Source organism: Agelaius phoeniceus, chromosome 23, assembly GCF_051311805.1.
Source record: "Agelaius phoeniceus isolate bAgePho1 chromosome 23, bAgePho1.hap1, whole genome shotgun sequence".
NCBI lineage: Eukaryota > Metazoa > Chordata > Aves > Passeriformes > Icteridae > Agelaius > Agelaius phoeniceus.
This window is the reverse complement of record NC_135287.1, coordinates 4,081,117-4,104,384: the sequence shown is the minus strand read 5'-3', so window position 1 is coordinate 4,104,384 and position 23,268 is coordinate 4,081,117. Positions and strand designations below refer to the sequence as shown.

The 23,268-nt window shown below is 46.0% G+C and overlaps 1 protein-coding gene across 3 annotated transcripts in view; it reads left to right on the top strand.

The window, feature by feature from the left end:
• Positions 1–23,268, top strand: part of NCAPD3 (non-SMC condensin II complex subunit D3) — a 40,748-nt gene that overhangs the window by 9,270 nt on the left and 8,210 nt on the right. For 2 of the 3 annotated variants that reach the window (XM_077190043.1, XM_077190042.1), the window contains exons 12-29: positions 73–156; positions 314–397; positions 3,194–3,267; positions 5,500–5,634; positions 7,112–7,332; positions 9,334–9,525; positions 9,803–9,900; positions 10,973–11,088; positions 12,467–12,574; positions 13,107–13,221; positions 13,832–13,939; positions 17,440–17,678; positions 19,848–19,927; positions 21,142–21,279; positions 21,577–21,710; positions 21,856–22,055; positions 22,486–22,596; positions 22,992–23,147. In XM_077190043.1, coding sequence (XP_077046158.1) covers positions 73–156; positions 314–397; positions 3,194–3,267; positions 5,500–5,634; positions 7,112–7,332; positions 9,334–9,525; positions 9,803–9,900; positions 10,973–11,088; positions 12,467–12,574; positions 13,107–13,221; positions 13,832–13,939; positions 17,440–17,678; positions 19,848–19,927; positions 21,142–21,279; positions 21,577–21,710; positions 21,856–22,055; positions 22,486–22,596; positions 22,992–23,147 — 2,393 coding nt within the window. The remainder of the gene's footprint in view (positions 1–72; positions 157–313; positions 398–3,193; positions 3,268–5,499; positions 5,635–7,111; positions 7,333–9,333; positions 9,526–9,802; positions 9,901–10,972; positions 11,089–12,466; positions 12,575–13,106; positions 13,222–13,831; positions 13,940–17,439; positions 17,679–19,847; positions 19,928–21,141; positions 21,280–21,576; positions 21,711–21,855; positions 22,056–22,485; positions 22,597–22,991; positions 23,148–23,268) is intronic. The other variant, XM_077190044.1, reaches the window with a different exon arrangement.

Sequence of the window (23,268 nt, the reverse complement as noted above, 5' to 3'; positions counted from 1 at the left end):
TTTGGAATGGCAGGGATATCCAGAATTCAAATACTTGGTTTGATTTCCTTTTTTATTTCTCTTTTTTGGCAGCCTCTGTCCGCACAGTGTTGGAAGCAAACACAAACACTGCGAGCGTGACAGTCAGTGCAGAAGGTACAGAGTCATTCTTTTCCAGTAAGTCTCAGGCTTTTCTTGGCATGCCATTTCCTAAAAAACACACAAATCTGTTAAACCTAGGGCATGCATGAGGCTCTCTGTTTAACACTGAACCATCTTCTTGCCAGGTGAATATATGCTTTTATTATTCCTCAGCTTTTATCTTTTCTTTCAGCTGTGTCCAACCATCCACTGAGGACCTTCCCAACTTTCAGAACTGTGGAGCTGACAGACAGCAGTGACAGTGCTGGGCCTGATGGTATGTCAGAATTAAAGCAGCCTTTCCAGATAAGCATTCAAAGCCTTAATTGAAATCAGACTTTCTGAAGTGTATTCATTGTCCATTTCTCAAAGGAAGTGGAGAAATCTGGTACAAAACACTTAAGGGTGATGAAGGGGGTGGAATTGCCAGCCATAAAGTAACACTATTTCCACTCAAGTCTGAAAAATACATTTAATCCTGAAATGCAGATGTCTGTTGGTACTAATGTGGTGGCAACCCTTGTTGAGAAGCAGGTAATTTATTCTTCCCAAATTGTAATTTATGTGGAATAAAACACTTGTAGCTCCATGAATTTCAGGGTAATTAAATCTCTTGCTCCAATGCACAAAGAACTGATCTGTTTTGCTGTGTAAAGCACAGCACCTTTCTGTTCTGGAGGCAAGGATCTGTTTCTCTGCAGCATCAGGTTGAAAGCTGAAAGCAGAGTGTCACACAAAATGTCCTGATGCAGCATGGCAAGCTGCCTCTAATGTGCTGATAGCCTGAAATCACCGTGCAAGTTGGCTTTTGTGGCCAGGATGTTCCTCCTTTAAACCTCTCCCTTTCTTTCCCTCTTGTGTGGAAAAGCTTTTCTTGCTAACCTTTCAACCCCTGCCAGGATCTGCGCTCTCAGTTCTTGCTGTTCACCTCCCTTGAACTGCTGACAGTTTCAATTCTCCGCTTGCCTCACATCCTGCAGTGCTGCCTTTGTTCCACGCTGCTCCTCACATGGGATCTCCCTCCCTATCTCCAGGAGCCAGGCTCCAATCTCCCCCCATTGAAAGCTCCTTTTTTTTTTCAAACACACTCTGCTGATAAATTTCCTTAATCTGCTCCCTCAGACAGAAAAGTCCTCCAGGCCACTCAAGGTATTGTGAATTCCCCGTTTAGTTGCAGGCTCCTCGTGCCAGAGGATGCCTGGGTTTGTCTCTGATACCCAGCTGAGCACACTCTTGGCACTTGGCAAAACAAATTAAGAAAAGGCTGGAATGAAAAAAGACTGTCTGGAGCTCCAGAGGGTTCTGGAATCCAGGGCTCTCCGAGGCAGTCAAGGTGCATTAGCAAAGCTGTCTGGCCCATGCCTGTGCTTGGCTTGTGCCTGTGCTAATTTTGCTCTCCTCTGAAGACCAAACAGCTCATTTCTCTTAGAAAAGAGACAAATCTCAGCCAGGGATAGTCAGAACATGCTCAGTGCTCAAGGGCAGAGATCAGAAGGGTGTGGGGATAACCTGCAAGGTGAGGTGTGCACTGCAGAATTCCCCCTGCACACCAGCATCAAACATTCCCTTCCCTTGGGAGTCCCCAGCCCTTTAGAACTTGGGATTTTTGGTTGTTTTGTTCTTTGTTTCCCCCCTGCCCCCTCCCTCTTTTCTACATCAGAAAGATCAATGTCAAAGTGTGATTATTTGGTCACCTTCACAAGACTGGACTATTTTAGTGGCAAAATCTTGCAGTAGGAAGGTTCTGTGCTCTTCCTGTGCAGCTGCTCTTGGGAGGAGGATGAAAACTGCACTTAGCTGCCCATTAAGAAAGCCCAGATCAAAGTCCCTTTGCTTCCTTTTGGTAAAAATGTATTTTTAAGCTAGTTTTGCTTAGTTCCCTGTGACTAATCCTGTTTTTAATGGCAACAGGATGGATGTCCATGTGAATCTCTAAGTAACAGATCTCCAAATTTGGCATATCTTTGGGAAATCTGACAAACAGCAATAAATAAAAACCCTAAAAGCCATGATAAAATGCTGGAAGTCCTTATGGCCAGTTAATAGCCTAGTGATTCAAAATGTGAGAAATAATTGATCTGTGTGTTCAGTTGTGTGCCATTTAATAACTTCTTGCCTTGATGATGTATTTTTTCCCTGCCAACATGCAGAAATAAGTATGAATATGGCTGTGCAGGGTGAAATTTGGGCCCTAACATGACATCCAGGGAAGAGAGATGTGTTCTGGTTTCCTTGCAGGCTCTGAGGTGGTTCTTTGCAGCTGCTGGTTCAATTCTACACCCTCAAGGAATTAACAAATGGAGCCATTTTCCCTCTGCAGCACACAGCAGTTCATCCATTGATGCTGTGTGCAGCTCTGAGGCAGAACTCCCAGGAGGCTGTGGGTGTTGTGAGCTCTGCAGAGCCTCCCCTGGCTCTGTGCTGGCTCCTTTTGTCTGAGCTCTGCCCAGGTAGCTCTTCCCACAGGTACCAGGGTTCCCTGAGCCACAGACTGTGCCTGACTCATCTGCTGAGCTCTCAGACTCTGAAGGTAGCCTCACATCTTTTGTGTAGACAATTAAGAGGTCAGAAATTACAGATTCACCTTTTTTTTTTTTTTGCTGTGTGTCTCAAGTAATTTGTTCCATCATTTTCTTTTGTGATATATTAAGATGAGTTTTCAAATGGACAAAGTGGGGAAATGGTTTGGGTTTGTTTTTTCCTTCTGGCTTATGCCTCATTCTGGATTGTTCTGGGTGGTTTTAATTGTTCAGTCCTTCTGAAAGTTTTGGGGAGCCGTTTGTTTTTGCTGATTTACTGAGTTTGTGCTGCTTTAGGGTGGGCAGGCCCTGGCACAGGGTGCCCAGAGCAGCTGGGGCTGCCCCTGGATCCCTGGCAGTGCCCAAGGCCAGGCTGGACACAGCTTGGAGCACCTGGGACAGTGGAAGGTGTCCCTGCCATGGCAGGGGTGGAACAAGATGAGCTTTAGGGTCCCTTCCAGCCAAAACCATCCTGGGGTTGTGTTGTTCCAGCTGGTGCTGTGAGTAATTCCTTCTTCCTGGGGGTAATTCCTTTTTATCCTCATTTTGGATAGGAAAAGAAGTCATGGCCATGCTGAGAGTGAGAGCTGGAGATGAGAAAACCAACGTGAGGAAATCTGCTCTGCAGGTAGGGTGAGGTTTGCATCCTTCCCTGCTCTCAGTGATTACCCAGAATTGTTAAGTAATTAATTAGGCCACAGCTTTGCTGCAAACTCTATCACTTTGCCCACTTGTAGCTTCCTGCTCTCCCTGCAGAGTGCCTTAGAGGCATTTAGGATCTTGTTTACTAGCTCCTGATAAGTAAATAATGCAGGCATAATGATGGAAATTTCTCTAGTACCCTTGCTGGCGTTCTGTTATTCCGTCATTTGCAAGGAGAGGCTCTTGTCAAATGTCAATAGGCATTTCAATTAGGAGACTTCCTCATAAACTGAAGCATATTAACTGCTTAGTTTGTTTTGACCTTGTTAGCAAAGGGATTAGGTTATATCGAGCCTCTTTTTGAGCTCTGTGCTGCTTTCCTTGCTGCTCATTTCTTTAATGAAGTCATTAGCTTTTAAAGAGAGATGCTTCAATGGAAATTTCCTTGTTTTTAAAAAAGAGGTGTCTGCTGCTGACTGCCTTCCTCTGTTAGTCCTCTTCACCCCAGCTCTTCCCCCTCAATTCACACACTGATTTGAGCTTCCCAGTCAGGGCTTTGCAATTCATGTTTTAATGCTTTCTGATTAAGAATAAAAATAAATCCCTCTTCCTTATTATGAAGTAAAAGCTGTGGCTCATACAAGAGGCACGTTACTTTCAAGGGGAAATTGTGACACCCTCCCTCTCCAGCTGCTGTTCCAGAGCAGCAATGACTGGAATGATGTTTTCTGATTCATTTTCCATCTCTGGCTGTGCCCAGCACTCATGAATTGTTAATGTGCTTCACTCTGGGTGTGATGAATCTCTGGTTGCTGTTGGTGGGGGGTAAATTGTATTTTTGCTTTGCCACCCAGTGCCCCTGGAGTGCCCAGCCCAGCTGAACCTAAATGGTGGGTCCAGAATGGGAGGGGATTTGGGGACAAAGAAGGAAGTTCATGGTGACTGCATTCTTGTGAAACAGGAGCTTTAGCCTGAACAGGACAGTGGGGGTCTAGGTAGGATCACTTGGGTTTGGACTCCCAATTACCCTCCTTGCACTTGTTCCAAATATCAAGGCAAGTGCAATGAGATGCCTGTCACATTCAGTAATTCTGTCTGGTTAAGGTGTTCCTACCATAATTAATGAAAAGATTTTGAAGGCTGCAAAGCAGTGGGGAGGGACAAGGGATTTTTTTGGCCACCTGTTTTTAAGCTGCCCCCGAGAAAATTCCACAAGTAGAGCACATGCAGTTTGTGATTATCAGTGAAAATGGCAACACCAGAATGGAACTCAAACTCCTTTTTATTGAGCTCTGCTCCAAACCCAACCAAACATGTTGCAGATGTAAACGGAGCTGGGAACCCTTCATGGGAGCTTTGAAATGCAACTATTGGAATTAAATACCAATACAGCCAGATGGGACATGCCTGGGCTTGTCTGGCCCTTGCTGCTTGACCAGAGGTGGCACCTGTGGTGTTTCACCCCACAGACACTTTTGCCTGCCTGGGTATGTGGTGTTTCACCCCACAGACACTTTTGCCTGCCTGGGTGTGTGGTGTTTCACCCCACAGACACTTTTGGCTGGCTGGGTGTGTGGTGTTTCACCCCACAGACACTTTGGGCTGGCTGGGTGTGTGGTGTTTCACCCCACAGACACTTTTGCCTGCCTGGGTGTGTGGTGTTTCACCCCACAGACACTTTTGCCTGCCTGGGTGCTGCAGCTGGGCACGTGGGGACAAGTCCAGGCCTGCAGGAGCTCTGGTGGTGCTGGGATGGAGCTTCCCCCCATAACAGGGGCTGCTCCTCAGGTTTCCCTCTGGCAGAGAAGCTTTAAGGGGATGGTGAAGGAAAGGAGTTGGTTCTGATGGAGGGTTTGGATCCAGAGCTTTATTCTGGCCCTCAGGCCTCTGGATCCAGCACCAGCTCCAACAGAACTCCCTGAGCCCGTGGCTGCTTCTCCTTTGAACCCGGGGAGAGGGGAGGGAAGGGGCAGGGAGCCACCAAGCAGGGACAGGAGGGGAGGGACAAAGGGACAAAGGACACCTGGATGGCCCAATGCCCCCCGCCAGGGACAGAGGGCATCCTTTGGATCTGCCAATCACTGATGCCCTTCTGGAATGCCAGGACTGACAGACAGTGCTGGGAGGGGAAAGGAGAGGGGACTGACACACCTGGGGAGGGACTGGGAAAACTGCCATCCCAGCACACCCCAGCTGAGCGCTGCTGTTTGCCTGGCAGGTGTTTGTGAGCCTCCTGAGGCAGGGCGTGGTGCCCTGCAGGGCCGAGGAGCTGGGCGTGCTGCGGGAGCGCTGCCGGGACCCCGCCGTGTCCGTGCGGAAGCAGGCGCTGCACTCCATCACCGAGCTGCTCCTGGTGAGCCTGCCCAAGAGGAACACAATTAATGCTGTCATCCTGCTGCAGGGGTGCCATGCTGTTGTCTGCTTATCACAAAAGTTCCATATCTTCTTGCTGTTTCTCCTGAGTCAGCTCCTTATACTCCTGGCCTCCATACTGTTGTCTCCTTATCACAAAAGTTTCACACCTTCCTGGTGTTTCTCGTGGGCAGCTCCTCAGAGCACTGACTCTTCTTCACAAAGCATCCAACTGACTCCAGTTCCCTTCTCCAGTGGCCAACCACTCTTTTATAGCATCTTCTTCTCACTGGGTACAGCTGTGGCCTGTTAAAGTCAGGCCTGCTCCTAATCTTTGATAATTGGCCCAGCTGCACTCCTTAGGGCTAAGATTACTTTCTACACTATTTTCTAATATTCTATCCCACTACAGTTAAATGGGTATTTATGTTATGTCTTGGTTTGGAAAGACAGGTGCCTGCTAAGGTGCCTGCTCCTGCCTCCCCTGAAGTGGAAAAGATGTAAACCCCCTCCCTCCAAATTTTATAAATTTTAAATTAAGGGGCTCTCAGGCAAAAAATATGGCAGCAGAAATAACAGTTCTTTACTAGGGAAGAAAATAAATTTTCTTCAAAGAAAACTCAAAGAAAATTTTGTTTGTATTTTTTGGGGCCTGAGACAGTGAGGTGTTCTCAAGTTAGAGCCCTGGAGGGATTGTTTTGTGTGAGTAAACAGGAGGTGATAGTGTATATGGAGTTTAGATTTATACTCTAAAGCAGCACAGGATTTGAAAAATATAAAAGCTAAAACCCTAAGGCATCAAGGGGAATGGAAATTCTGCCACACCTGGGAAGGGGGAGAGCAGGAGGGACCTCACCAATCAGTTATTCACTCTAGGAGCTGCATTTTAGGCTGCTCTAATTCTTTTCATTACCTTTTGACTCGGAAGTCATGACTCACTCTGATACCTACTTGTGATTTATGCAGAGTGCTTCCAACTGTTGGAAACACTGATTTTTCTGGCTGTTGATTTATGTGTCATGAAGAAAATGTTTATGTTGCTGGCCTTCTCAAGTTAAAAAAAACCCTGAATCACTTTCAGATGTAATGTGTGGATGATAGCAATGCTATATTTTTCTTTCTTTTCTATTTATTCACAGGGGGTTTGTAACTCAGGCTTGGAGCACAGGGTTTATATTAAGCAAAGCTCTTTTTTTTAGTGCTAAATCATCTGCTGTACAGCCTTATTGCAAACCTGTTATAATTCTTTATAGAGTCTCAAAACAAAGTGTTACAGTACTTTAGCAGAAACACCAGGTATTTATCATAGAGATGATTAAAGACCTTGTGATGCTGAGTTTCCCTGTCCCACCTGCTGCCACACTGCTGGGCTTGATTAAAATTCAAGTTTCGAAGTTTGTAGCCGAACCTGGAGGCCTTTGCTGCTCTTACCCATGCATTTGGGATCCCCTAATGATTTAAAAATGTGTTTCTCTCAGTCTCAGCCCAGCAATGTCCTGGTGCAGAAGGCCTGGTTGGACGGAGTGGTGCCCGTGGTGATGGATGCAGAAAGCTCTGTCCAAGAAAAGGCCTTGGATTGCCTTGATCAGCTCTTGCTGCAGCACATAAAACCTTACCATAAATCCAGGAGTGGTGATGGGAGGCAGGAGCTGGCTTGGGATCTGCTCTCCCTGTTGTCTTCAGAAAGCCAGGAGCTGAGGTAAATGCATTTTTCCCTCCCTTGCCTCTGTTAACATTCAGGGATAAAACCCACAAGTTTGGGGTTTTTTTCACTTTCAATCCCATTAGAATACACAATTTTTCCTTTACAGAAGGAAATTACCTGTTGACAGAGGACTAAGATAAGAGTCTGAGTTTATGTTCTCATTCCCTGTGTGGCCACAGCCTGTGAGGTTCCACAGCTCACACACACCCTGTTAAAATGCACGTGCTGTGCAAGGACAAGAAACCAAATTTTTCTCAGGGATTTCTTTGAAACTGCTCAAATTCCCTGCTTGAAAGCCTCAGTATCATTCTGGGGATGGAAACTGCCACTCTGAGGTGCTTGTGTTGCCCTGCCAGCTCCCAGGACAGGGCTGTTGAGCATGGATAAGAAGAGTTCAGCCTTGCTCTGTGTCAGGTGTTTTCACCTGCTGCTCCTGTTACCTGTGCTCTCTCCCTGGACTGAACTGCTCATTGTTCCATCCCATGCTGGATGCACTGATAGCACATGAATATTTAAGTCAGATGGAGGTGTTCCTCTGACAGAAGTGAGAGAGGATATATAAAGCAAGAACATCACCTTGTATTAATTCTTATGTACAATATGTTACTTGTCTTGTGACAAATCGAATTATCCTGCCTGCCGTGGGAAGGAGAGGGAGAAATGGGATGACACACAGCATGACAAGGACACAACATTGATTAAAGACAGCTGTATGTTTATTAGTCAACAGGGCATAATAGCTCAGAAATAGCAGCTGAGGCACTGGTGGTGCTGCCGTGCCAGTGTGGGGAGCTGTCACTGTTCTAATTTGGGCCATTTTCTAACAGGGTTTGCACATTCCTGGCACCTTCTTCCTCCTGACCCTGCAGGACCTTGCAGCTTGAGAAATCTCACAGCTCTACCAGTGTGGAGCAGATAATGAGGGTTGTGCAGAAAAACGAGCAGGCTGTGATGCCTGACATGACTCTGCTGTGCCTTCATCCCTGGGAGTGCTCAGGGCCAGGCTGGATGGGGCTCTGAGCACCCCAGGTTAGGGAAAGGTGCCCTTATCCATGGCAGGGGGTGGAATGAGATGATCTTCAAGGTCCCTTCCAATTAAGGCCATTCTATTGATGCCTTGTGAAGGCTGAACTGGAACAGAGGCTAGATGGAGCTAAAGAATAAAGCAGGGATTTATTAAGAGGCCTCAATGGATGCACCTTGGGCAGCACAAGAGCCCAGCCAGGGCTGCACCCAAGGTGAACCAAAATGTTCCCAAAATGAACCAAGGTGAACCAAAATGGTCCCAAAATGAACCCAAGGTGAACCCAAGATGGTCACAAAATGAACCCAAGGTGAACCAAAATGGTCCCAAAATGAACCCAAGATGAACCAAAATGGTCCCAAAATGCACCCAAGATGAACCCAAATGGCCCCAAAATGCACGAGCGCTCCCGGGGTCTCTCCCTTGGATCAGTTCTGCTCCATTTGCATCTTGCAGTTCATTGTCCCATTCCAGCTTTAGCCCCTGCAGTCCCATCCTTGTTTTTCTCTCTCCAGCCCACGGGGTTTGTGCTCCTGGGCTGAGATTTGGATCATTTGTCCTTGGTGCCCAGCTGGAGCAGGAATTGTTTTGTGTCCCTGCTCTGTGCACAGAGCTCACCATCCCCTGATGGGAACCCAGACCCACACACTAAAGCAAAACAAAATCTGAAAAATAGAAATGCTAAAACTGAGGCATCATTATGACTCTGGGTATTAACTAAGCACTGCTGGAAAGTCTTGGGTACAAATTGCTAAAATTATAATTTCCTGATGTGTCATGGGACCAGTTGGACCTTCTGTGTTACTGCCCCAACACCCATGTAGGGAGGTCAGGTCTGTAGTGAAAATATGTGTAAATGTGGAAATTTTCAGTGTGAATTGTAGCAATGCCAGGCAATAGCAGCTTTGTTGTGTTGGATTTTACTGTTTTTTTTATTTATTCCTCCCTAAACTTTCCTTTCCTCCCTGCAGCCGTTACCTGAGCAAAGCCTTCCTTATGTGGTCCAAGCAGAACAAGTTCACCTCCACTTTTGTCAATAATGTCATGTCTCACGTGGAGACAGAGCATTCCAGGGCAGCTTGGATGCTGCTTGCCAAGGTGGCAGGCTCTTCCCCGAAGCTGGATTACTCCAAGATCATCGAATCCTGGGACAGCCTCAGCAGGTCAGTGTGTGCTCCATTCTGCCAGGGAGCCCTCAGTGCCCTTCCACAGATTGCCTTGTAGCTGCTAAAATCCCAGTTTTACCTTCAAACTGTCACTTCTGCAGCTGGAAATCCAGCAAAGGCTTTGAGATCAGTGCAGTAACCAACTCTTTCCTCAAGCCCTCTGGGTTTTCATGGCCTTTGACAGGCCTGCCTTAATCATGCATGTCCCAGATGGGCGAGGATTGCTCAGCTGTGCTTTGGTGGCGTGGCTCAGAGCTCACTGTTGGTTTTGCAGGCAGCAGGACACCAACAGTGGCACCGTGGGACACGTCCTGTGTGTCATTGGGCACGTGGCAAAGCACCTCCCCAGGAGCATCCGTGAGGGGCTGAAGGGTGAGTGGCCCTGAACACCTGCAGAGGTTTCATCTCGGGAGTTTTGCTGTTAGTTGCAGCCCCAAGATAGAGGAACAGCCTCTGTTTTGGCCTGTGCATTCAAAGAATGAGTCAGAGCTCTTCAGTTTTTGGTCTCTATATATCTTATCCATAAAAATTTTCCTCCTGTCCAGCTGAGGTCCACTCAGCAGGACAGACAGAGGCACTCTGACCGCTCTCAGGGCAGTGTTGTCTCTTTATCCTACAAACTACGGACAACATGTTTACAATTCCTTTCCAATACCTATTGGAGGAATACAGTATGGGTAAATGAAGATGGCATAGAATGGAATCTTATCCCCTAAAGAGTTGCAGCTGAACCAATTACTAAAGAGTAGGAGCAGGTCTGATCTTACCAGGCCACACCTGTAGCCAATAAGAACAAGTGGCATAAAAGAGTGGATTGGTGGGCACTGGGGTCAGATGGCTGCTGCAAGGACCAGGAACAGTCAGTTCCTTAGAGGAACTGCCTGTGAGAAGCATTGAGGAGGTATGAAACTCTGGTGATATGGAATCCTTGCACCATAGTGATAAGAGAACTCTTGATATATGAGACAACATATAATAATAATAATAGAACTGTTGTAATATATGGGACAACAACCTATCACCTATGTTAGACAGTGAACTTCTATTCTAAACCAATCCCAAAGTGTCAGCATCACAGCAGAAGATGGAGGTAGAGAAGAAGAGGAAAGGCTGGACATGCCCCCAAGTCCCTCCATCTTGGCCCCCAAAAACCCCTATTCTAAAAATCCCAAAATCTACCTTTTCACCCAGTGATGAATCTATTATTACACTGCTTAAACTTCTGTGGCTTTCAGGTCCTCATACAAAGCTGGTAATTTGCTCCAGGGGTCATAACCAAACCCCCAGGTGCTCTGGGCTGTGTGCCAGGGTCTCTGAGCCCCCTGGCAGGGGTCCCACAACTCTGGACACCCAGAGGGATGCGCTGAGTCCTGACAGTTCTGTGCCTCCACAAACCCTTGAACAGCTTAGAAAATGTTTATTTTATGTGTGATGTCATCTCCAGGGAGCATCCAGAGCTGGCTGAAGGAGTCTCAGTGTCCCCTGGAGGTGATCAGCCCAGCTGTGGAGACCCTGCAGAAGCTCTGCCAGGCCTCTGCAGCTGCACCAGAGGAGGCACAGGTGGGACTTAAAATATTCCTTTTAAAATAGCCTGTTCCCCACTCAGGGGGTGTCTGCTGCTGTCTGCAGGCTGTGGGATGGATGATGAGCTCTAAAAAAGAGGCTCTGATTCCAGCAGCTCGAGCCTGCTCTGCTCAGCTCTGCCTCTTTGCTGCACTTGAGCTGGAGAACATCCTGGGGCTAAGCCTGGCTTGTGAGAAATCTTCTGCCTTCAAATGTGTTCCCCCCACACACCTCTGAAACACCTTGCATTTGCCTTCTGTCCAAGTTTACGGAATTCCTAAAGGAAATTTCCTAAAGGAAACATGTAGCTGTGCTTGGTCCAGCTTGAAGCCACAGATTTATGCTGTAATCTCTGTGTTCTCCATCAGAGCTGCTGGAAATACACATATTTCCTAGACCTCTTCCTGGAGACCAAACAGGGAGTTAATAACTTGCTCATAACTTTTTTCTGCCTCCATTTGTTTTATGCCATGGCTCTGTTCTGCTCCCATAGTGGGAAGTTAGGCCATATTTTGTTGGTAAAATAAAAATCTCAGCCTGGACACAATAGCAGAGAAGCCAAAATTGATGCAGGTCTCTGTCCCTGATGCTTTCTCTTTGTGTCTGTTTTATATTTCTCTTTCAGTGTAGATGGTAGCTGTTTTATAATAAGCATCCCAATCAAGTTTAGTAAATAATGGACAGAACTGAACCTTCTGTGCCTCAGCAGCCAGGGTGGGATGATGGTTTTTGGGTTTTTAAACTGACAATCAGAAAATCCTGCCCTGTAGGTACAGCCACCACAGAGTGTTGGCTTAAAATGAAATGCAGATGTTCCTGTCACTGGTCACTTCATCACATCTAACATTAAATACTATTTATATATGTATTTGGTTATTAAAATTATCACTTTTAGATGGTGGAAAACCAGAAATTATGCTTTATATTCACCACAGTGTAGTAGATAATCTGCTTTTCATGTGTTTCCCCTTCACTCTTTGGAATTCACATCATGTTTTCTTGGTTAATGGAGCTGCTTTTTTCAAGCAACATCTAAAAATTCCCACAGACACCTCCAATGTGTTGGGTGCACATGAAACAGTCGCCTAAATCCTTTTTGTTTAAGTCTGTGTGATTTCTATAATGAAGTAAACTTGGGCCTGTGGATCATTAAAAGCCACATTTTTCCAAGGTGTTTTGACACTTGCACACATCCTTTGATGTGCAGGGAGAATTTTAAAGCTCTAAGGCACTGTCAGATTGATTTTAATGGAATCCAGATTATTAAAAGCACATAAAGACTTTGATATTAGGGATTCATGTGTGGACAGATATCACAGCTACCTTTTGTTTAATTAATAATGTGTTGAATTAATTTTGTTTAATTACTGAACAGGAGCTGCTCAACCAGGTGTGTGGAGATTTGGTATCCACCTGTGAGAGCTACATCTCCAACATAGTCCTCAAAGAGGATGGAGCAGGGCAGCTGCAGGAAGATCTCTTGGTAAGTTTGGGGATTATTATTGTAAATAATCCCCTTCAAGGGTTATTTAAAGGGTGGAGGTGTGCCTGGAGCTGGTGTTCCTTGAAATCCATGCCAAGAGCTGGGATCACAGGAATGTGCAGGGCCTGTGTGTGTGGTGAACTCTTGTGTTTAAGGGCCTGGGAGCCCACAGCAGTTTTACACACCAGCAGTTGCTTTAAGGATATGGCACCCCATGTATTTTTAATACATGACGTGGTTTTTATTTCCTTGCCTTTCCACTCAAACTTCTGAGATGAGCTGTTTGGGAGAGATGCATGGAATGCTCTGAGGAGTATTTCAGTCTCATTAGATGTGGTGGGGGCTGTTGGAGCATATTAAACACACCCACCCAGGATTTCTGTTCCAAAGCCTCCCCTTCTGTTCTCCAGCCACTGCCTTGAAAGCACTGAGGGAATTTTGAGTTGTTTTTTTGGAGAAGAACTGACTCCTGCTGGCTTAATTTGCAGCTCAGCCTCTGCCTTTTGACTGCAGTGCTGCTTTCTCTCTGCAGGTCAGACACCTCTTCCTGCTGGGTGAGGCTGCCCAGCTGTGCCCAGCCAAGGTGGACAAGCACATCTTCCTTGTGGTTCAGTCCATCCTGGCCTCTTCTGGCAGCAAGGACCAACGTGAGCCACTCTCCCTCTGCCTTTAGCTGTGGTGATGTTCACAGGGGTCTCAGGATCAGGGAAGAGATGAGAATCTTGACTCCATTTTCAGAAAGCTGATTTATTATATATATTTATTATTATATGATAGATATTTAGTGAATTATTATTTTATTATATATATTATTGTAGGGTATGTATATTATGATACATATATTTATATTTTATATATATATATTTCTTCTCCCTATGATTTAGGGAGAAGAAGAATATAATATATATTATATTAAAACTACACTAAAAGAATAGAAGAAAGGAGCTCATCAGAAGGCTTGAAAGGAAAGGAATGATAATAAACTCTTGTGACTGACCAGAAAGTCCGAGACAGCTGGACTGTGATTGGCCATTAATTAGAAACAACCACATGAGCCCAATCCCAGATGCACCTGTTGCATTCCACAGCAGCAGATAACCATTGTTTGCATTTTGTTCCTGAGGCCTCTCAGCTTCTCAGGAGGGAAATCCTAAGGAAAGGATTTTTCATAAAAGATGTCTGTGACATTTAGCTTTGAATTTGCAGTCACCCCTGTGTGCCAGGCCCTGTTTCCATCCCTGCCCTGTTCTTTTGCAGTGTCTGCTTGCACAGACAGTGAGGAGATGCCCAGCTCCCAGCCACTGTCCCAGTTCAGGGGCTCAGCCATGCCTCCCGTGGTCAGGGCTCACGCACTCATCACTTTAGGTAAGTGCCACCCTGCCTTAAAAATGGGCCTTTGTGTATCTCAGCCTTTCTGGTGAAGTTCTGCCCAAAATCCTGCAGAAAAGGAGGCTCAGGGGGGACCTTGTCACTCTGCAGCTCCCTGGCAGCAGGGAGGGAACAGGGACAGGACAAGAGGAAATGGTCTCCAGCTGTGCCAGTGGAGGGCAGGTTGGACATGAGGAAGAATTTGTCCATGGAAAGGGTTGTTAAACATTGGAAGGGGCTGCTCAGGGAGGCTTGGAGTGCCCATCCCTGGAGGTGTCCAAGGAATGCCTGCATGTGGCACTCAGAGCTCTGGGCTGGGGACAGAGCAGGGATCAGTCACAGGTTGGACTGAATGATCCCAGAGGTCTTTTCCAACCTAAATAATTCCATGTGAAGCTCTGGCAGTTGTGACAGAGAGCCCCAGTGCTCTGTTGGCATTAGCGCAGCTCAGAGCTTTTAGCAATGCAAATATCCATGGAAACAAGTTGGGCAAACCATCAGAACCCTGCCAGCTCTGCTTCTCCAGGTGGTTAATGCATTAATAGTGACCAGTAATCAGCATTGTCCCCAGAGCTGTGCTATCCTTGTACTCAGAGCTGGGTGCTGAAGGATCCAGCTCACTTTCAGTAAGGTGTTCTGGAGAGGGTGAAGAAAACTTGGTGCTGTTGATGTAGCTTAGAGCAGGATGGCTGCACTCAAATACTTCTTCTCCTCAATGTGAGGGAAATGCTGCTTTCAGAGAAGCCTGGCCAGCTGCATTCCCAGGATTCTGGGGAATACCACGTGAAAGTTCTGGGTTTTAATACTTCCTTGGTTAGGAACAAGTTTCTTTTGCAGATAGGCAGCATTATTCTTCCTTTAATTGCTTTGGAAAGTTTAATACTTTGTGCAGAGCTTGGGAACAGGGAGAAGTGATGTTAGAACTATTGCAGGCTATTTTATTTTAGGTTGGTTCAGTGATGCTCTCTGAGGTGGGTGTCTCCCTGCTATGCCTATGACAGCTGGGGCTGTTCTTTTTAGCTGCTTTGAATAATACCCTGCACACAGAAATAGTTTGCTGTGAAGGAGGGAATTTGGCATGGAGACCCACTCTATAGGTCTAAGGGGAGTTTGGAAGAACTTGAAGTACCATCTCCCTGAGAGATCGTGCAGATTGCTCATCAAGTTCCAGCATGAGTTTCTTGTTTATTCCCTTGTTTACTTCCTGATTCCTTGCCTGGTTTGTTTTGGAGGCAGTGAGCTGGGCTGGCTGGGAAGGAGAATTTATCCCAGCTCTGGTGATGCCTTGGAGTGGCTGCCTAGAACAGAGGATAGACAGAGTTAAGGGAATAAAGTGGGAATTTATTAAAGGCCTTTAATAGATACACCTTGGGCAGGGTTACAGGGGCTACACCCAAAATGGACACCGGTCATGAGGTCTTGTATTTGTGGGGTTTCCAGATGGAAGAAGGAATGATGACTCTGGCTTCATGTTCTCAGAAGGTTAATTTATTATTTTATGATATTATATTATATTAAAGAATACTATACTAAAGAATAAAGAAAGGATACTTACAGAAAGCTAAGAAGATAATAATGAAAACTTGTGACTCTCTCCAGAATCCTGACACAGCTTGGCCCTGATTGGCCAAAGAGTCAAAACAATTCACATGAAACCAATGGAACAATCACCTGTTGGTAAACAATGTCCAAATGCATTCCAAAGCAGCAAAACACAGGAGAAGCAAATCAGATAATTGTTGTTTTCCTTTTTCTCTGAGGCTTCTCAGCTTCCCAGGAGAAGAATCTTGGGCAAAGGGATTTTTCCAGAAAATATGACTGCCACAATGAGGTTTTCAGACAGATTTGAGTTTGGTCTATTTGCATATCAGAGGTTAATCCTCTAATTACAGCTTCAGCTAATGAAATCATTCATAGTTTACTTCCCCCAATCCACTTTTGTTTATACTTTTTGGGGTCTGAGGCTGTTGGGTGTCTTTGGATCTCACACCTAGAGAGAAATTGTTTTGTCTGACCACAATATGAAGAGTTCACTAGACTTTACATGGCACTTAGAGCTGTGCTGTCTTGGTTTCAAAAGACAGGTGCCTGCTAAGGAAGGCAGGAGCCTCCCCTGAAATGGAGGATGTGAATGCCCCTCCCTCCAAATTGCTATAAATTTGAAGTTAAGGGGCTCTCAGGCAAAAAAATATGGGAGCAGGAAATAACAGTTCTTTAATAGGGAAGAAAATAAAAAGATAAAATAAACAATGCAGTGAACTAAAACACTGCCAGAGTCAGAACCCAGCCTGACACCCTGTGGGTCAGGGTGCTGGCAGCAGAACATTGGAATTGTGGCTCAGCCCTCCTGCAGTGCCAGGGCTGGTTCTGCTGGAGCAGGGATCCTGGAGAAAGGTGCAGTCTCTGCCTCTGGAGGTCCAGGGGAGCCTGCTACAAGTGGTTGTGGAAGAGATAAGGAAAGAGCCTGCCTTAGTTCAAGTCCAAGAAAGGAAGGAGTCAAACCCCCATATGTTGGTTTCAAGGCAACCGCATAGACCACTTATGCTTCTTTCTCATAAGGAGATGTTAGTAAAACAATTACATAGCCTTGTCAAGACTAAATTGCAGGTGAAAACCCAGCACATCTCTATCTAAATATGGCCAACCACTCACAACTTAACTTCCAAGACACTTCCTCACCTATCATAGAAGAGCTGATAGGATTCCATGACCATGCCCTGATGTGACCGTGTTCACAGAGGTGCTTGGATGAGGGGAGAGACGAGGATCTGACTCCATGTTTCAGAAGGGTTGATTTATTATTTTATGATGTATATTACATTAAAACTATGCTAAAAGAATAGAAAAAAAGGTTTCAGAAGGTTGGCTAAGAATAGAATAGGAAGGAATGAGAGCAGAGGTTTGTGGCTCGGCTCTCTGTCCAAGCCAACTGGGCTGTGATTGGCCATTAATTAGAAACATCCACACGAGACCAATCCCAGATCCACCTGTTGCATTCCACAGCAGCAGATAACCATTGTTTGCATTTTGTTCCTGAGGCCTCTCAGCTTCTCAGGAGGAAAAATCCTAAGGAAAGGATTTTCCATAAAAGATGCCTGCGACACCCTAATGGTTACACTAGCAATCTGCAGCCTAGTCCTCTACCTATTAACCCATACACTCAGAGAAAAACTATCATCAAGGATAAGGAAAACTGCCCACGAAACAGAAGACAACTACACAGATGGCAAACAGAATCCACCTTGCCTTGCAATCTGGGACATGCACCCTAAGGAGGCACCAGCAGGCCAACCAGCATTACAATTGCTATCTTAACCCCCATGTCCGTCATCCTCCTTCCTATCTCCCCTACAAACCTTACCATTATCTAAGAAACTTAGGATTACCTAAACCCAAGGCCTTCAAAGCCTTAAACGAGAGTTAAACCCTCTTAGCACAGGCTCTGAGAACCACAAGAACCTGAAGCTGCAGGCGTCACCAGCGGTGTTGCTTTGCAGGGAAGCTGTGCCTGCAGCACGAGGAGCTGGCCAAGAAATGCATCGCGGCGCTGGCGCGGGAGCTGGAGGTGTCGCCGGACGTGGCCGTGCGCAACAACGCGGCGCTGGTGCTGTGCGACCTGTGCGTGCGCTACACCTCGCTGGGCGACAGATACATCCCCAACATCTCGCTGTGCCTGCGGGACCCGCAGCCCTTCATCCGCAGGCAGACCCTCATCCTGCTCACCAACCTCCTGCAGGTGAGACTATGCGGAAATTATCGGGATGGGAATCTGTTTTAAGTGAAATGTGCATTTTTTAATTGAGTCCGTGGCTTGCAAACACAGCTGCGACACCCCTCAGACTATTGGCTAGTTAAGGAAACACCCTCATCCCGCTCACCAACCTCCTGCAGGTGAGACTATGCGGAAATATTCTGGATGGGAATCTGTTTTAAGTGAAATGTGCATTTTTTAATTGAGTCTGTAGCTTGCAAACACATCTGCGACACCCCTGAAACTATTGGCTAATGAAGGAGACACCTGCATCCTGCTCACCAACCTCCTGTAGGTCAGATAATGTAGAAATTTTCTGGAGTAGAAATCCATTTTAAGTGAAATTTACGTCTTTCAATTAAGTCTGTAGCTTGCAAACACAGCTCCAACACCCCTCAGACTATTGGCTAGTTAAGGAGACTCCCTCATCCTGCTCACCAACCTCCTGCAGGTGAGACATAGTGGAAATTATCGGGATGGGAATCTGTTTTAAGTGAAATGTGCATTTTTTAATTGAGTCCGTGGCTTGTAAACACATCTGCGACACCCCTCAAACTATTGGCTAATGAAGGAGACACCCGCATCCTGCTCACCAACCTCCTGTAGGTCAGATAATGTAGAAATTTTCTGGAGTAGAAATCTATTTTAAGTGAAATTTACATCTTTGAATTAAGTCTGTAGCTTGCAAACACAGCTGCAACACCCCTCAAACTATTGGAGACACCCTCATCCTGCTCACCAGCCTCCTGTAGATGAGACAAAATGGAAATTTTCTGGAGTAGAAATCCATTTTAAGTGAAATTTACATCTTTGAACTAAGTCTGTAGCTTGCAAACACACCTGTAACACCCTCAAACTATTGGAGACACCTTCATCCCGCCCACCAGCCTCCTGCAGGTGGTGAGACAGAGTGGAAATTTTCAAGAGTAGCAATCCATTTTGATTTAAGTGAAATGTACATTTTTGAATGAAGTCTGTAGCTTGCAAACACAGCTGCAAACACCCCTCAGACTATTGGCTAGTTAAGGAGACACCCTCATCCTGCTCACCAACCTCCTGCAGGTGAGATAATGTGCAAGTTTTCTGGATAGAAATACGTTTTAAAAAAATGTGCATCTTTGAATTGAGTCTGTAGCTTGCAAACACCCCTCAGATTGTTGGCTAGTTAAGGAGACACCCTCATCCTGCTCACCAACCTCCTGCAGGTGAGGTTATGTGGAAATTTTTCAGAGTAGAAATCCATTTTAAGTGAAATGTACATTTTTGAATTAAGTCTGTAGCTTGCAAGCACAGCTGCAGCACCCCTCAAACTATTGGAGACCCCCTCATCCCGCTCACCAGCCTCCTGCAGGTGAGACAAAATGGAAATTTTCTGGATAGAAATCCATTTTAAGTGAAATGTACATCTTGAATTAAGTTTGTAGCTTGCAAACTCAGCTGCAACACCTCTCAGGCTATTGGCTAATGAAGGAGACACCCTCATCCTGCTCACCAACCTCCTGTAGGTGAGATTATGTGGAAGTTTTCTGGATAGAAATATGTTTTAAAGGAAATGTGCGTCTTTGAATTGAGTCTGTAGCTTGCAAACACCCCTCAGACTATTGGCTAATGAAGGAGACTCCCTCATCCTGCTCACCAACCTCCTGCAGGTGAGACATAGTGGAAATTTTTCAGAGTAGAAATCCATTTTAAGTGAAATGTGCATTTTTCAATTGTCTGTAGCTTGCAAGCACAGCTGCAGCACCCCTCAAACTATTGGAGACACCCTCATCCTCTCACCAACCTCCTGCAGGTGAGACAAAATGGAAATTTTCTGGATAGAAAACCATTTTAAGTGAAATGTACGTTTTTTGAATGGTCTGTAGCTTGCAAAGGAGTGCAGTGTAAAAACAGTGTTGAAGAGCACACCTGCCATGGGGTGGGAAAACAGATTTTTCATTTTTCTGCTTTATTCTTCATGCCTGGGGTAAACCTCAATGTGCTGTTGTGGCATTTATGCTGCTTAGAGCATCCCCCAAAATACTTGAGGTTGTTTTGGGGTTTATTTTATGTGCCTCTTGAGGGTTTACAGCTTGTTTGTTTACCTGACTGCAATTGGGAGGTTCACACTGAATTTTGCTGGTTCAGGTTGTTGATTTCTGCTGATTTTCACAGGAGGAGTTTGTGAAATGGAAGGACTGCCTCTTCTTTCGGTTTGTCAGTGTCCTGGTGGATCCAAACCCAGACATTGCCAGGTAAAGATCTCAGCTGTGAAATGATGGAGGAGGTGAAGGTCAGAGATGGCTCAAAACCTGTCTCAGTCTTGGCACCTTCACATTGTGAAGAGAAATGCCAGTGATAAAGCAGATTATCCCTCTAACCCCTGTACTTCCTTTAGGGTCTGCAGTGGTGGCACAGGGGTGATGAGCCTCTCCCCAGGTCATTTAAAGTCCCAAAGTGTCCTTGGCTGTCCTCAAAACGTTCAGCTCTGCTCTATTCAGGACTCAGTTATCCAGAAAAAAAAGGCATTTTTGAGGCAGACACTTGTGAAATCTTCCTTGTGGTTTTCTGACAGGCTCTGTCTCAAGTGCTGGATTTGTTTAAGAACCAGGATTAAGTATTTTGTTGCAGTTTCTTTTTTCTTATGTTGCATGCCTTGCCTTTTCAGCCTTCTGCCACATCTTGTAATTGTTAGAGGAATGACCTGTCAAATGATGTGTCAGAAGAATTATGCACTCTCATTTTAAGTGCATGTTTATGAAGTTTTTGGAGGTTTCAAGGTCTCCAGCTGCTCTGTTATGTGGGAAATGAATGGGGCAGGTTTCTCTCAGGTGGGGAGCTCATGTAGAAATTAGGATTACAGAGGAGCATTGGACACCTTGCTGCTCATTTCTGCCTGGAACAGTCAATCTGAGATGGATATTTCCAGAACCATCGACCTTTTGTCAATTGCCATTCGCATTCCCTTTTCTCTTCAGTGTCTTTTGAATATCTAAAAATGTCTTTCCAGTAGATGGTGGCATTGCAGCATCGTGTTCCTCCCACTTCTTTGGGAGCCTTTTCCTTTGCATCTGCATTTGGAGACTGCATCCAGCCAAAACCACTTTCTTCAGGCCTGGGTTTGCCCTGCAGCTCTTGCAGGACCTTTGGTGATGAACTCGTTGCTGAGTGCTGTGTGGTGGAACTCAGGTTAAATAATTAAAATGCTGTGACAGGATTCAGATTTATTTCTGACTCAGTTTGCTTTAATGGCCATAAAAATGAGTAGTGCTGTGGCTGCTGGAGATGTCTGTCCCTCTGGAGATGTCTGTCCCTCTGAGAAAGGGTGGAAGTCAGTGAGCTGGGCAAGAATTAAATGTGGTATTGAGGGAGAGGAAAACCATCCTCCAGCCTTGAGAGCCCTACACAGTCTCAGGGGTGGCTTTTGGAAAGCATCCAGTGATAATTTCTTCCTTCTCCTCCCCTGCAGGTTTGCAGAGTTCTGCCTGGTGCATCTCTTGCTGAAGAGGAACCCTGTGATGTTCTCCCAGCACTTCATTGAGTGCATCTTCCATTTCAACAGCTACGAGAAACACCAGAAGTACAACAGGTTCCCCCAGAGCCAGCGGTCAGTTGAGCACATTCCTGGCTAATTTTTGCTAAATTATGGGCTGTCTGGCCATGCAGCTCTCAGTGACAGCACAGCATTTGTGGCACTTGATAATTATCCATGCAAGTGCTGAGCTGGGTCCTGCCTTCCCTGTGACACTGCTGTGTGTAATTTGTAGGACTGTGTGCTGTCCTAGCAGGTTTATGGGTCTTAAAAGTGGCATGCAAATATCCCTGGCTGATTTAAGGTCTCATTATTCCTGGGAGCTGGCATGATGTGATTTGGGCCTCTGTGAAATGTCCTGCTCTGCCACAGGGCGAAGCAGCTCTTCTCTCTGAAGGGGAAGGAGAACAAGGAGAAGAGGATGAGGATCTACACCTTCCTGCTGGAACATTTTACAGATGAGCAGAGGTTCAGCATCACCACCAAGATCAGCCACAGCATCCTAGGTAAAGGTTTAAAAATGCCTTTAAAAATCTGCCAAACAAAAACCTGGTGTCTGTATAAAATCTCATGATCCAGGTGTTTTTATCCTGGCTTGCCCATCATCGCTGCTTCTGGAAAAACAAATTATTTCTTGCCTGTGTCTTCCAGCTTGCTTTGTGGATGAGGTCCTTCCTTTGGACCTGGAAGGCAGTGAGCTGCTCTCAGATACATTTGCAGTCCTCAGCTGCAAAGAAATCAAGCTCTCCAGTATGAGGTCCAAACCTGAGGAGGACATTCAGGCTGATGAAGATGAGATGGCCATGGCCAATGCTGTCATGCAGGTGGCCCAGAAAAAGCTCATTTCACAGGTGAGGGGCACTTGCTGTGCTGTGGGGAGAGGGCTGGGCAGCTCATATTGTAAAAGCACAATATGAAGGCAGAATTGCTGAGGGATGCTTGTTGTGGAGGTGGAGGGAGCAGAAGTGCATTTCCCAGGAGCCAGGGGAGCTGTGCTGAGCTGGATTTGTTCCCCACCCCTCTCCTTGGGCAGGCATTTGAGCGGAACAATGATTTTCCTGCACCTCTGGGCAATTTGCCTTCACTGTGAGATCTGAGTGACTTAGTGATGCATCTGAAAAGGCTCCACTTAGGTTAAAAGCCTCTGTGCATGTGTGTGGTGTAAGAGCAGCCTTAATTACAGTGATTCCTTGGCTGTGGAGGGAGAACTCCTCTGTGGAGCTGCAGAGTGGCTTTTCCTTCACTGCCTCGCATAACTGTTCATGCCTCGTTCACAAAAAGGTTCAAAAGAAGAATTTCATCGAAAACATCATCCCAATAATCACATCACTCAAGTCCTTGATGGAGCAGAAGAGGATCCCAGCTCTTAAGGACCTGATGAACTGCCTGAGGGTAAGGGGAAGTGTTTTCCTGCTGGTCCTGATGTTTTGATCCTCTCTGGAGTTAATGTGCAACCACTGCCACAACCAAGAGCCTTCTGAGGAGGGAGGGATTCAGAAGATAGGATGTTGTGACACTGCCACTGTGTTAAATAACGTGGGAGGTGGAGGGATTGGAGATGAGGCTCTCAGTGTGGAACGTGGGCAGGAAGAGAGCTCAAACGCTGCAAAGCTTTTCCATGTTCTGAGGAACAAATTGGAGTTAAAACTCTTCAGTCTGTTAAAAACACCTCTGCTCTACCAACTGGTGTTTCCTTTTGCTCCCAAGCAGCTGTGATCTGAATGGGGATGTGAATCAGTAGCTGAGGGAGATTTCTGAAGGGGTCCAAACATTCCTTGTTGCTGCAGGAAATGATGCAAGATTACCGAAACGAAATCAAAGACTTCTTTGCTGTGGACAAGCAGCTGGCAGCCGAGCTGGAGTATGACATGAAGAAATATGAAGAGCAGCTGGCCAGGGAGAAGGAGTCAGAGCAAGAGCAGCTCCCAGCAGCCCACAGGGAGGTGGTTATTGCCATTAACTCTCTCCATGTCTCCTCTGCTCAAATTTGTGTGCTCACAGCGCCCATGCCCTGCCTGGGGACCCTGCCCTTGGAGCAGGATGGTTATCAGGGGTTTTCCTCCC